Source organism: Dendronephthya gigantea, unplaced genomic scaffold, assembly GCF_004324835.1.
Source record: "Dendronephthya gigantea isolate DGI-Jeju-01 unplaced genomic scaffold, DenGig_1.0 000047F, whole genome shotgun sequence".
NCBI classification, from domain to species: Eukaryota; Metazoa; Cnidaria; class Anthozoa; order Malacalcyonacea; family Nephtheidae; genus Dendronephthya; species Dendronephthya gigantea.
The window spans coordinates 1,351,693-1,364,673 of NW_021163057.1; the positions used below are offsets into that span (position 1 = coordinate 1,351,693).

Consider the following 12,981-nt stretch of genomic DNA (forward strand, 5'->3'; position numbering starts at 1 on the left):
GAACTTGTTACTTTATAAAGAAGCACTGCACATCAAAAGACGCAAATCAATATTAAATAATGGGCTAAAGGCTGGTAGAGAACTGCAGTTATTTGACTAATGGCAAATATTGCTGAACATGCAGAAGAAAAGCGGTTAACATTTGAATTCGTTGTACGTTAAAATTCGTTTTAATTGTTTATGCGTGCTACGCTCACGCGTGTTGTGAATTGTACGCGCTTTATAGTTATACGCAAATCTTGTAAACGTAACACAGTGGAGAGATTGATCCATATCTCCTCTGTGACGTAAACCATTCTGCTGAAGATGAATCAATCTTGATTCGAAATATACAGAAATGCACTTGATGACTTGTTGACAGTTTTATTCAATGTTTTATTTTCTGTATACTTACCTGCGATTAGAGCAAGTATTGGAATATCGGAAGAAAACTACGTAATATTAATTTAACGATGAGATAAACCCTTTGTTGCAATCATCCACCTTGTTAAATTGAGAGTTTCAACAAATTGGTAGCCCTTGCGGCCTTAAAATTATGCTCCTTTCTTTGTTTCCTAACCTCCTTTCTTTGTTTCCTAACCTTACAACTTGACGAGGAGTTATTGTCCGTAGCAAAGTCAAGCTGTTTGCAGAATATTTTAAAAGCATTATTACATAACAAGCAAAGGGCTATACACAACTCTCAAGAGTGCATTGCTTAAAATCGTCTGGGTTTGAGGTTTTATTTCTTCCTTGTTGGTGAATTGTTTATGCTAATCAGCTTGGAACGGAATAAAATTATCACATTCGTCTAAGTGCTTGTCGAAAATTCATATTTAAGGTCTCAGTAGCCACGCGAGTTTAAACAAGTGCAGACAACTGAGTCGCTCGGTTAATGAGGCTACTCGTTCGTTCTCGTTGAATTGTGCATGTTCACTATTCGCAGATGACCTAACGGTTAGTGCCCCAGTCAAATCAAATTGTGACTCAGCAGCTGCTGAAGTCGAAAGTATTGAAGACTGGTCAAGAGTAAACAGGATGTCCCTAAATCTTTCAAAAACGTGGGAAATGATTGTGAGTGGCAAAACAACAAAACCACCTCCACCCCCGATTGCAGGTCTGTAGCGAAAAACGTGGCTGAAATTGCTCGGTGTTTTATGTCAAGATGATCCATGCTGTTGGAATATGCACGTTGTGGATTTGTTAGCCAAAGCTAGTAGCCGCGTGTACATCTTAAGAATATGTCGATATTATGGATACCCCTTGGAGGAAATTGCAAAATTATTTGATTCCCTGATTATGTCTTTTTTTCTATTTGTAATTGAAGTATGGGGCTCTGTTCTTGGGATGAAACATGTTGACAGAATTGATAGATTCTTTAAAAGGGCCTACAAATTTGGATACACCACAAAAATTATCAAGATATAATGTGTAATTGAAGAAAGAGACAAATGCCTATTCCATAAGATAAGGAACAACCTGGGTCATACCTTATATGGATTACTTCCAGCCAAGAAGCAACGAATATTACGAGAGCGAGAACATGAATTTATATTGCGAAATATGAGGACAGAACGGTTTAAACGGACGGCTCTAAATAGATGTCTTTTTGACTATTTTAGCTAGTAAATCAATGATTCTGAACTTTTAGTCATAAATTTTAACTTTTGTAGTCGTAGCAAGATGTCTAATATTGTAAATAGTTGAAAAATAATTTAAAGCTTAATCAGTTTTGTAAAGTTACACGTCTGATGTAACTATTTTTTTAATGACTTAATAATGATAATAATGATAATGTAAAGAGGCCCTGAAGGCTTAACACTTTTGAGTTGTATTCGACGCGACTAAAATGGGTCATATACGTATAACCTAAATAGGGCCGAAAGACCATACAGGTGAATGAAAAAAAATTCCTAAGCGTTCCTAATCAGCCACGGCAACGAACTCAACAACAGAAGAAAACAAAACAATCGACATAGCAAGAGCAGCGAAAGAAAACGCAAGCACAAAAGGGTCACAGCTGTATGGTAAGCAGAAACTAATTATATATAAACATTTGGAAATAAACTTTCTACTGCATGAAAGTGCAAATACAGCACGGTGTGTCAAAAGAATGCAAACATTATATACATTAGGCCATTTAAACGAGCAAGCCGCCGCGCGGCCAAAGTCCGTTTATACGGTATATTGTTATAATTACGAAATTGGTCGCAAAAACTCGTATAAACGACTCATATTCGCTGTCGCAAATTCCTGCCGCCAAGACAGTATTTGCATTGCAAATTGGAAGGGGCAGCACGAAGGTTGATGCTGGACAACAATGGCAATGTTTAATGTATAAGATTTAGCCACGAAACCGTTATACGAGAACTTCGCGACTTATTTTGGACGAGCTGGGAAGCCTCGGCTAATTTAAGCCGGCGCTTCGAAGTTCGAACAAATGGGGCGTTTGTTAGGCTCTATGCACAGTTCGGCGACTTATTCAATTAAGCCACGGCTTATTTCGCTCATATAAGAATGGCCCTACATACTAATCATTCACGTTACGCGTGTTCAAAAAGTTGCTGAGATTTGGTAAACAGTTTTTAGGCTGCAAAAAAAATTTAGCCCATTAGTGCTTTAATTTCTTTACAGACTTTTCATGTATATTTCGAATATGGAATTGTATACTATAAACTGTGTAAACTACATGTTAAAAGATTGTTCTGAAACAGTCTAAGTCCCCTGGTTTAAACTTCCTCTCAAAATGACCTGCTAAAAAAATTGTTAAACTTGCCACCAGCGCGTAGGGAACTTGCTCGGATTTCGGATTAACCGCGATACTTTGCCGGATTTTCGGATCCTGAAAATATTACGGATTACGGATTTAGCAGCTGTGTGGTATCGGATTATGGATTTGCCTTGTTATTTTTTACGGATTATGGATTTTGTTATGATGGGGCGTAGATAGGGATACTGTGTGATTTGGCTGGGTCTTTTTCTTTTTCTGTTTGTGCTTATATACAAAGTATAAAGGCCCACCCAGAACGGACGCGATGCGACAACGCGGCGCGATTTTTCATTTTCCAAAATCAAATAAATTTTAAACTATTATTATATTCTTGTAGATTACTTAACGATAATACATTTTGACTACTCTGCCGCCCACAGACCTCAAATTTTACTTCCAGAATTTTTATATTTTATTATTTATATTATATTATTAAAATTACACTTCTTCGCAATTAAAATTGAATTATGAAGTGTTTACAAGTACTATTTACATTATAAAATTTAGGTATTTACAATATATATAATAATGTTTACATTTATGAATATCCTAAAAGTTTTGTTTATTAAACTTCGCTATATACTGTACTTGGGAAGAAGCTATTTTTAAAACGTTCTGTCCTACATTTGAATAATGAAAGATGATTTAAATTTCGAATGTTATGATTGTGGGAAATCTCTCTAGTATTCGGCACGTGTTCTTTTAAGGGTGAATTTTTCATGATTTTCTGCAATGTGTTTATGCAGATTGCGTCACGTCTAATATCTAATCTTTCACAACCCGCCATTTCCAATACTTGGTCATAAGAATGGCGAGGAAATATAATGCGTAACGCGTTCTTTTTTGAACCCTTTCCAATTCATCTGATTGATATTTGGTTAGTGAGTTATTCCAAACTTCGCAACTGTATTCCAGAATTGACCGAATCAGGGCAATATATATTTTAACAAAGTCAGCTTGTAAGATGCCACTGCGTCGTAGTATTCTAATTATATGCAGGCGTTTTGATGCTTTCGCAATAATATCGAATATGTGCGTCGCATTTCAATTTGTTTTGGATAATGAGGCCTAATACCTTGTGGGATTCGACTATTTTCAATAGGTGGCCTGCTATTATTAAGGGTTGGAGCTCAACGGATCTTTTAAGGTAACAAATTCGAAGTTCCTTACATTTTTTTGAGTTTAAAGTCATCCGATTGTTAGAACACCATAATTCGAAAGCATTAAGAGATAATTAGGATTTTGATTCAGTATTTCCGGTAAGATGTTCTGAAAACGTGCTATCATCGACGAACTTCCACATTCTTGTATCGGGCGTATTTGTCTTCAAATCATTTATCATGACAAGGAATAAGATTGGGCCCAGTTTAGTCCCTTGAGGGACCCCAGATGACACGGGGAGCCTGTCGGAGATTGAACCACTAATTTTCACTCGTTGCCTTCGATCCGTCAGGAAGTTTATATATTATCCATCCAAATCTATCAATTTGTTAATTAGGATGTTATAACCAATTCGGTCGAAGGCTTTTGAAAAGTCTAAAAAGCAAATACGGATATGTTTATTCTGAGAGTCGAGGTGGAATAACCAAGTATGAAGCACATCTAAGAGGCAGAAGGTGGTCGATAGTCCCTTTAGACATCCAAATTGGCTTGTATCGATCTTTCCTCGTAAATCGTCTAGCATCCATCCAACAACAAAGTCTTTTAACACTTTAGATAGCCCTGGGGTAACTGGTTAGGGATATAGGTCTAGTTTCGCTTTCGTTCTTAGGTTGATTAGTCTTTGGAATTGGAACAACATTAGCTTCTTTCCAAATTCTTGGAACAACACTGGAAGAAAGTGATTTATTAAAAATGGTGGTAATAGGTTCAGCGAGGATACAAGCGAACTCCTTGAGGATCCGGTTTGGAGTTTTGCGTCTGGGGGTGTTGGCTGTGTAATGCAATTTGACGTTGTGGTTACTGCGGTTGAGTGCATTCTCGTAAAATCGCTGCCCATTGTTACATAAAATAACGAGTTGGTATTTCGTGTCACCCAGGTTTTGTTTCTGTACTAATAGTAGCGACTTTCTTGATTATTTGATAATTGAGTGATGTACAGGGTGAGTAAAAAAAAACTGACACCTTTGAAATTCAAATTAGTTGCATAGCGGCTGTAATGTGACAGAAGTTGCCTAAAATATTTCATAGGTATACGAAGCATAACATATTAATTAACCTAAAACATAAAGTTTGTTCCCTTTGGGAGTTAAAATGCATTCTAAGCTCTGTAAATACAAAAGAACAGTTTTATCAAATCGTTTTTGTTAATTGTACATGGGAATGTCATATTCCAGCCATAAGTTCGCAGCTAATTTGAATTTCAAAGGTGTCAGTTTTTTTTTACTCACCCTGTATATATATAAATATTTCCGTAATAAATAAAAGTTAAAAAAGTTTTATTATTCCATTATAGAAAAAAAAACCCAAAGATGTTTGTTCGGCAGCCGAAGAAGTTTGTTCGGCAGAAATCGTTAGCCTGCAAGATTGGGCTTTTTGCTCTATTTGTTATCACATTGTGCTGCCTTAATGCCCGCTTTAATCCACATGGGAATTATAGTTTTAAAAAATATTTCCGCTCCAAGGACAGCTCAGAAAAACGTCTCGCCCCAAATCGATCGAGGAGAAATTTTATAATTCTTGATTGGTGCCCCGCTTTCTTCAGCGAATTAAACGGTCAACCGGTTAACGCATTTTTCGACAACTGTCTCGTAACTAGAAATAGGTCACTTCTGGGATCCAGTGATGTTGTCGTTGTTGACGTTAGGAGATTGGGCAAAGACCTCCAATTTCTGCCACAAACACGATCACCTTGGCAACGATGGGTGTACTTCAACATAGAATCGCCGTTCCATGCCATTATAGATGCCGTTAATTACAAGATGAGCGATTTTAGGCGTAAGTTTGCGTTCAACTGGACAATGACGTATCGTACGGATGCAGATGTCCCAATGTTGCATGGTTGGAAGGTGAATAAAAGCGAAATTGAGAAAAAAGAAACAGATATAGACGGCATTGTGCGAAATAAAACCAAACTTGCGGCCGCGTTAATTAGTAACTGTCACTTTGTGAAAAATGGAAGAGGCCAGTATGTAGAGGAGCTACGAAAATACATGGAGGTCGACGTTTTTGGCAAATGCGGTAATGAAAACTTAAAATGCTCTGGTCACTACACTAAAAAGGCCTGTGATAAAATTAAAGATTATAAGTTTTTTCTAGCATTTGAAAACTCGAACTGCCGCGACTACGTTAGTTTTAAAATGTGGATGCAAGGATTTGGAAACGATGCTGTCCCAGTTGTCATGGGTGCTTATAAAGAGGACTATATTGAGCACGTTCGTGTACCTTCGAACTCAATCATCCATGTAGATGACTTCAAATCGCCACGAGAGTTGGCCGAATATTTGAAAATGCTTGATAAAAACGAAACAGCTTATAGAGAGCTGCACAAGTGGCGCGAAACTTACAAGATTGATTACGACTATCGCTTTTTGGGCTCATTCGCTTGGAGCACCCTCTGTTCAAAGCTAAACAGTCGGTACAACGAGCCACCAAGATGGCACGAAACTATCACAGATTTTGAACATCCGAGCAAAGATTGTTACCTGAATAAGTGGGTAAAAAAGAAATGTAACAAAAACCCATATGATTGTCATTAAACAACCTTTATAAACCTCCTGAACGATGCTTATCCTTAGGGCTTCCGCTTTCCACTTTCGCGTTTTTCATACGCATGTACACGCTAAGAAATATAATCGGTTAACTTCGTGCATGCCTACCTCAAAAGTATGACTACCAAAAGCAGAACATCAATTTTAGGTGTCTTTATCGTTACTGCATGGTCAGTTTCTGATGTGTTTTTCTTGTTAGCCAGCTGAATGCTACACGTTTTCTGGCTTGAGATATATTTCATCATCGGAGCCGCAAGTCATGTTGCAATCAGATTTGTATTCCTTCGCAGGCGCTTTCTTCAAGAACATCAACAATTTTGACCGGCTACAGCAAGAGGCTTTTAAGTTTTAATCAAATCGAAACAATCTGCGATTAAAGTATATATTACATTGTTTTTTGTATCCCCTTGTATAAGTTGCATTAGAGCCGGATAATAGAACTCTCCCAGTCCCAAGTTGTGCCGGGGTAATTTCCATAAATTTTGCAACTACGCACATACATATTCAAGCATATGTCAAGAGCTGTTGTTCTACTGGGCCTAAAACAAGCCCTTCGTTATGCCTGGCTCTCATATGTCACCGATAGCCTGGGATGTATTGTTTGTGGCCAAGCAGTGAAAGAAAAATTTTCAAAATAACAAAACATGCATGCACTCCATGAAAATAAAACGTCCCATCCCGGCAAAAGCGCGGCAAGCATCCCGTCCCGGCTCTGAGGCTCTCATATGAACTGCCCTTCAGTATAAACGCACCTGACTGTCAGAAAAAGAATGATTTCAATATAGGGCGCTAATTCGTCATAATTCATCATGAATCACAAGTCGTACCCGCGAATTTTAACAAATGGGCGCTTTCCTTTCAGCGGCCAAAATGGGCGCTTTCCTTTCAATCCACTATATCCTGTTGTTCGGGCTATCTCAATTAATCTCAATTAAACCATAGTATTCTACTATTCTTAATTTCGAGGTTCTCCTTTTATAATAACTTTTAGCACCAAATCTGTAATTTCATTCATTTCAAACATGTTTAATAAGACGATTAAATATATACTAAAGTAAATCTAGCAAAATGAGAGATACACCTAAACATCAATGTCATCAAACAGTTGAAACGATTTTAGACGGTTATCAATTATCACAATATGATCATTATTATTATGACAATCATATCACAGATAATTGTTATAAACTGTTTTTACTATGAGCGATGTCACCCATCAGAGCACGAAGTTATGTTAAGTTGAATAACGTTAGTCTTATGCATGTTATGAGATCTCTAGCCTGATTAACTGTACTGAGGCAATATAGGCAGGTTTATAAGTTCCAATAAGTTCCATTGTTTCTTCGCGCCAAATGGAAAAGGAGTCTAATTGGTTGGATTGAGCAGGTCAAATGATGTTTGCGTGCGGTGCCATATTGGATCTACTAATGCATTGGAGCGCCGGTTTGACGCATGTCTGACAGACTAGCGCGAAATTGGTATATAGACGCAATTCTCGATACTGACAATATTCTCTAGACTTCAAACTTGGTGAGAAAAAATATTTATAAATACTCAAGAAAATATGTCTTGCACAAAAGATTTGAAGCGGTCAGATGTGCATGATGAGTTGTCAAAAGATTGCATATTGTAATAAGATAAGATATAAGATATAATAAGATATTGTAAAGCTTTCTGTTTGGTAGCGGTACAGAAATGCACAATTGCGAACCAGCGATTAGATTTTCGGGTTGAATTGTTGAAACGTCTTACACACCAATTTCTGCGTTGTCTGCCTGACGTTTTTTGCCAAAACCGAAGACACGCCTTGATATGGAAGGTTCCTCATTAACTTTATTTTCATTATTGATAAACTAAAATAGCTACTGCATGCAGTGGAACCATGCAAACATTTATAAACTAATATATATACATACATGAAGGGTGCATCGAAAAGGTTCAAGCACATGCTCACTTATCGTTATTCGTTAAGGAAATCTTTAGTTTATATGAATAGTTTGAGTCCTTTGGACACATTCTGCACAAAACCTTTGTGGAAAACTTTAAAAAAGTGTGGTGAAAGAAGCTGTGTTCACGTTTGAAAAAGGGAAAGTGGAGGGAAAATACCTGCAATTTGGACGACCACGAAAGTTGTTTTGGTCAAAAAAGCTGTGAGACAACGTGATCTCTCAGATATGTCAAAGCACAGCTTACCTCGCAGTCGCCCAAAGAGCGCCCATCTACCCAAAATATCACGTCGAACGGCGCAGCGACGCCTTCATGAGACGAATTACATGAAGTGTGTCAAAACAAGAAAACCTTAAAGTCTTAAAGAGGATATACTGTCCGCATGATCAACAATAAATTGTTGTCTCTTTCTAATGTAAATGATACTTGTTTTTTGTAATTCGTGTTCTTCTATATGATACTCTGCATCCATGTGTGTTAAAGTACTCTTCTTTTCTTCACTATGGTAAGAAACAGGTAAGCTTTACTAGACCTGCTATAGAAGATTAACCGCCTAGAGCTCTGTCTCTATGTTTAATTTCTAAACGAACTTATACTTAAAGCTGCATGTCTGGCACAAATGAGGCACTGCTTATAGTTTTCATCAATTCTTCACGCAAACAATGAATCATGAGCCAGAATTAAATATAGTTACATTAACTAAAATATAGTTACATTAACTAAAATACAATTACTCTTTAAATGGAATAGCAGCTGTGAAGAAAAAAAAACGTTGCTCTTAATGTTAATAAAAGAAAGTAGTTCCATGATACATTATAGGGTCTCCACAAATAGGTTTATGGTGGAATCATAACTGACAATCATGGCGGCTGGTAGCTCTATTATGAGCTCTGTAACCAAATTAACATTGCTCCTTTGGTTTCTTTCGTACCGCTATATTTTGGACACTTCGTTAAATATAAACGTTTCAGAGTCAAGTTGGACGGGAAAATGGGATAAAAATCTCTCAGTTAGTGCAGAAATGAGTATTACAAATGGGCATATTTATGTTAGTTCAATAACCTTTTGGGAGAACGATATTTACATCAGGAAACGTTTTTTAAAACGAAGGATTAACTATATTGTGCGATCATCATCTTCGTTCAATCCAGCGATAGTAATGTTAAAGAGAAGTGGAGTAAATTTAGTCAATCCTGGACCCAGAAAACAATGTCAAACATCTACCGACCTTAGGGAAATCCAAGCATCACATGGACATGGTGAAACATCGGAAAATATTTATCGTTGGTCTAAGCACGATCACTGGCTGGCGCATTTTAATTGTAGGAGTCTTATGGCTCATATTGATGAACTGAGGCTAACGTTTCAAGACATATACCCAATATTTATTGGTATTACAGAAACATGGCTAGATAGTTCTATATCAGATACCGAAATCGAAATACCGGGTTTTTCCGTGCAGCGTTTGGATCGGAGAAACAAACGTAGGGGGGGGGTGTTGCACTGTATATATCCAGTCGTATGAAACACACCAGAAGAGAGGATTTGGAGGAGGATTTTGAAGTTACGTGGATTCAAGCACAACTAAAAAACAGTAAATATTTAATTGGATGTGCATACCGAGCTCCTGATGAATCTCTGGAGTTTTTTTGACTATCTTGATGATGTGATGAGATACGCGACTAGAAATAAGTTTGAAGTTATAATTGTTGGTGATCTTAATTGTGATTGTCTTAATTCAACCTTAAGACAAACAGAGAGACTGCTAGAATTTACTATGGTAAATGAACTTGAACAATTGATAAAACAACCATCTCGCGTAACGCCCACTACAAGTACTTTAATTGATGTGTTAATCACCTCAACTCCCAGTCTGTTTAATGAGGCAGGAGTAATCAATATAGCACTAAGCGATCATTATCCTATTTATGGTGTTATGCAATGTCCAGTGACTTGTGCAAATAAACATCGCATTATAACAACGCGCCCTTGGAATGATAATAAAGTAAATGACTTTATAGCTGATTTGAAGCAAGCTCCATGGAGCCTGGTTGATTCGTTTCATGATGTAGATGATATGTGCACCGTGTGGGAATCGTTGATAAAATCTTTGATTGATCTACATTTCCCTCTCAAGCGAAAACGTATGCGAAAAAAGACTCATCCATGGCTTGATAATACTGTTCCTACACTTATGAGAACTCGCGATCAAGTGCACAAAAAGGCTAAAAAATCTGGCCTGCCTCAAGATTGGAGTGAATACAGACGTCTTCGTAACAATGTCACTAAAATGAACAGAAAAGCCAGGAAAAGTTGCTTTAGAAATAAACTTGAAGAAAACCGCTGTAAACCTAAAGTATTTTGGGACATATTACGTCTAGTTTTGCCCTCCCGAAAAAGCAGCGCTGAAATTGGTAGATTAGTGGTAAATGGTAAAGAATTGAGCGATAAGCGTGATATTGCGAACTCACTAAATGAATATTTTACAACAATTGCTTCCACGCTACTAACCGACCGGCAATCAGAAGGAAACCTAGTAGACCTGCAACAGGAAAACGTGCGTGCTGCTTCCAGTAACTGTTTTAATTTTCGTGCCCTAAGTGAAGACGATGTCTTCAATGCTTTACGAACAACAGATACATCAAAGGCTACTGGCGCAGATAACATTTCACCTAAAATCTTGAAAAATGCTGCGCCTTATATTAGTAATGTTGTAGCCAACATATTTAATGCATCCTAGCTATAGGCACGGTCATTATCCGTCGTTGTGGAAAATGGCAAGAGTGACACCTTTGTACAAAGGTGGTCCCAAATTTGAACGTAATAATCAAAGACCAATATCTGTGCTTCCTTGCATATCAAAGGTGCAAGAATCGTTTGCTAATGCCGATCTTCAGGAATTTGCATTAGAAACGGGCCTTATTAATGACCATCAATATGCATATGCTAAGCACTCGTCCACCACGGTCGCACTTATTATTACTGTTGACTCCTGGAAATTTTCTATAGATCAGGGAAAGAAAGTTGTATGTGCTTTTTTAGACTTAAAAAAAGCGTTCGATATCATAGATCATAATATTTTGATCAGTAAACTTTCGAAACAAGGAGTAAATAACAACGAACTTGAATGGTTTAAAAGTTATTTACAAGGGAGAACTCAATTCGTCTCATGTGGTGGTGTAGAATCCGAAAGCCGTTTAATCACGCACGGAGTCCCGCAAGGTTCGGTCCTTGGACCCACTTTGTTTAACATTCATATAAACGACATTAGTGATGTCTGTGAAGACAGCGAGACAGCGTTATACGCTGACGACACTAAGATCCATGCGAGTGCAAAAGATATTGATGTGGCGGAACAACAGGTAAACCAAGACCTTGCTAACATTGCGACATGGTGGAAACAAAACGGTTTAATCAGCAATCAAAAGAAGTGTGAGGTAATGCTCATTGGATCTAGGTATACTGTAAGGAACACGAGAGAATTGGAAGTTATCCTTGATGGAAATCCAATGAAACAGGTAGAATACTTCAAAGATCTAGGAGTTTATGTGGATAATTGTCTCACATGGAATAAACATGTAACCTATATACTATCTAGGGTGTATCCAAAATTGAAACTGCTTAATAGAATTTCATCTTTCCTTAGCTGTAATATTTTGCTTAGAATTTATAAGCAAACTGTGTTACCTCTACTAGACTACGGATGCGTGGTATGGGGTGAATGTGGAAAGGGGAATGCTGAACGTTTAGAACGCCTACAAAATCAGGCTATGCGTATAATATTGCAGAAAAGTCGTAAGACATGCACACAGGAGATGCGAGCTAAATTAGTTTTATTAACACTTTATAGTAGACGTCGTTTTATTAGGTTACAATATGTATATAAGATTATTAACAATGTAAACTGCCCTAAGCAGTTAATAGGCTATTTAGTAAAGCGATCAGAACGACATTGTCGATCTCTTAGGGACTCAACTTTAGTAGATTTACCTCAAGTTAAAACAAAATGCGGTCAAACATCATTTAAATTCTCAGCTGCTAGAGATTGGAATTCACTGCCAAAGGACATACGGGATCAAAAGACAATTGTGCAGTTTAAACGTAAATTATTTGAATACTTTTTAGATATGGACGCTACCACACACGTTTGCAGCTTATAAACTGACCTTATTTCATTTTATTTCAATGCTGTTTTTGTAAATTTTATACATATATATATTTGTAAATACTGGTCACCGATTGATACCAGTCAATGTATGATTGACTGACCGGTTTATCAGTTTAAATAAAGATCTTATTATTACTAGCTGCCTTTAAACTTTATTATTTTTTCGTGAAACAGAATATCCTTTGAGTGAAAGCGATATTTCATGCATGCGTGCACCTGACGCAATTAGTTTCACCACAGGGTGTCTCGAAAAAGCTACCTTTCAATTTTTTGTCATTGTGGTATTTTGAACAGCGTAGATGTATTATGATGAACACTGTATGTTCAAAGAACTGAGTGCTTTTAAAGAACTATTCAGCCGTTCAGCGTGGTTTTTATAAGACTTGTCAACACAGTTGCATTGATCT

The 12,981-nt window shown here is 37.2% G+C and overlaps 2 protein-coding genes across 2 annotated transcripts; both read left to right on the plus strand.

The window, feature by feature from the left end:
- The first annotated feature begins 5,709 nt into the window (after window positions 1–5,709).
- Window positions 5,710–6,447, plus strand: LOC114527812 (glycoprotein 3-alpha-L-fucosyltransferase A-like). The gene has a single exon (XM_028549507.1). It carries the CDS (start codon window positions 5,710–5,712, stop codon window positions 6,445–6,447), a length of 738 nt encoding a protein of 245 aa, XP_028405308.1.
- Window positions 6,448–10,036: 3,589 nt separating this feature from the next.
- LOC114527813 lies at window positions 10,037–11,146 on the plus strand. Its single transcript, XM_028549508.1, has one exon. The coding sequence runs from the start codon at window positions 10,037–10,039 to the stop codon at window positions 11,144–11,146; it is 1,110 nt and encodes a 369-aa protein (XP_028405309.1).
- Window positions 11,147–12,981: the final 1,835 nt, after the last annotated feature.

What these genes read in the sequence shown, in the direction of transcription:
- LOC114527813 (XM_028549508.1), top strand. Translation starts at nt 10,037, where the DNA reads ATGAATCTCTGGAGTTTTTTTGACTATCTTGATGATGTGATGAGATAC.
- LOC114527812 (XM_028549507.1), top strand. Translation starts at nt 5,710, where the DNA reads ATGACGTATCGTACGGATGCAGATGTCCCAATGTTGCATGGTTGGAAG.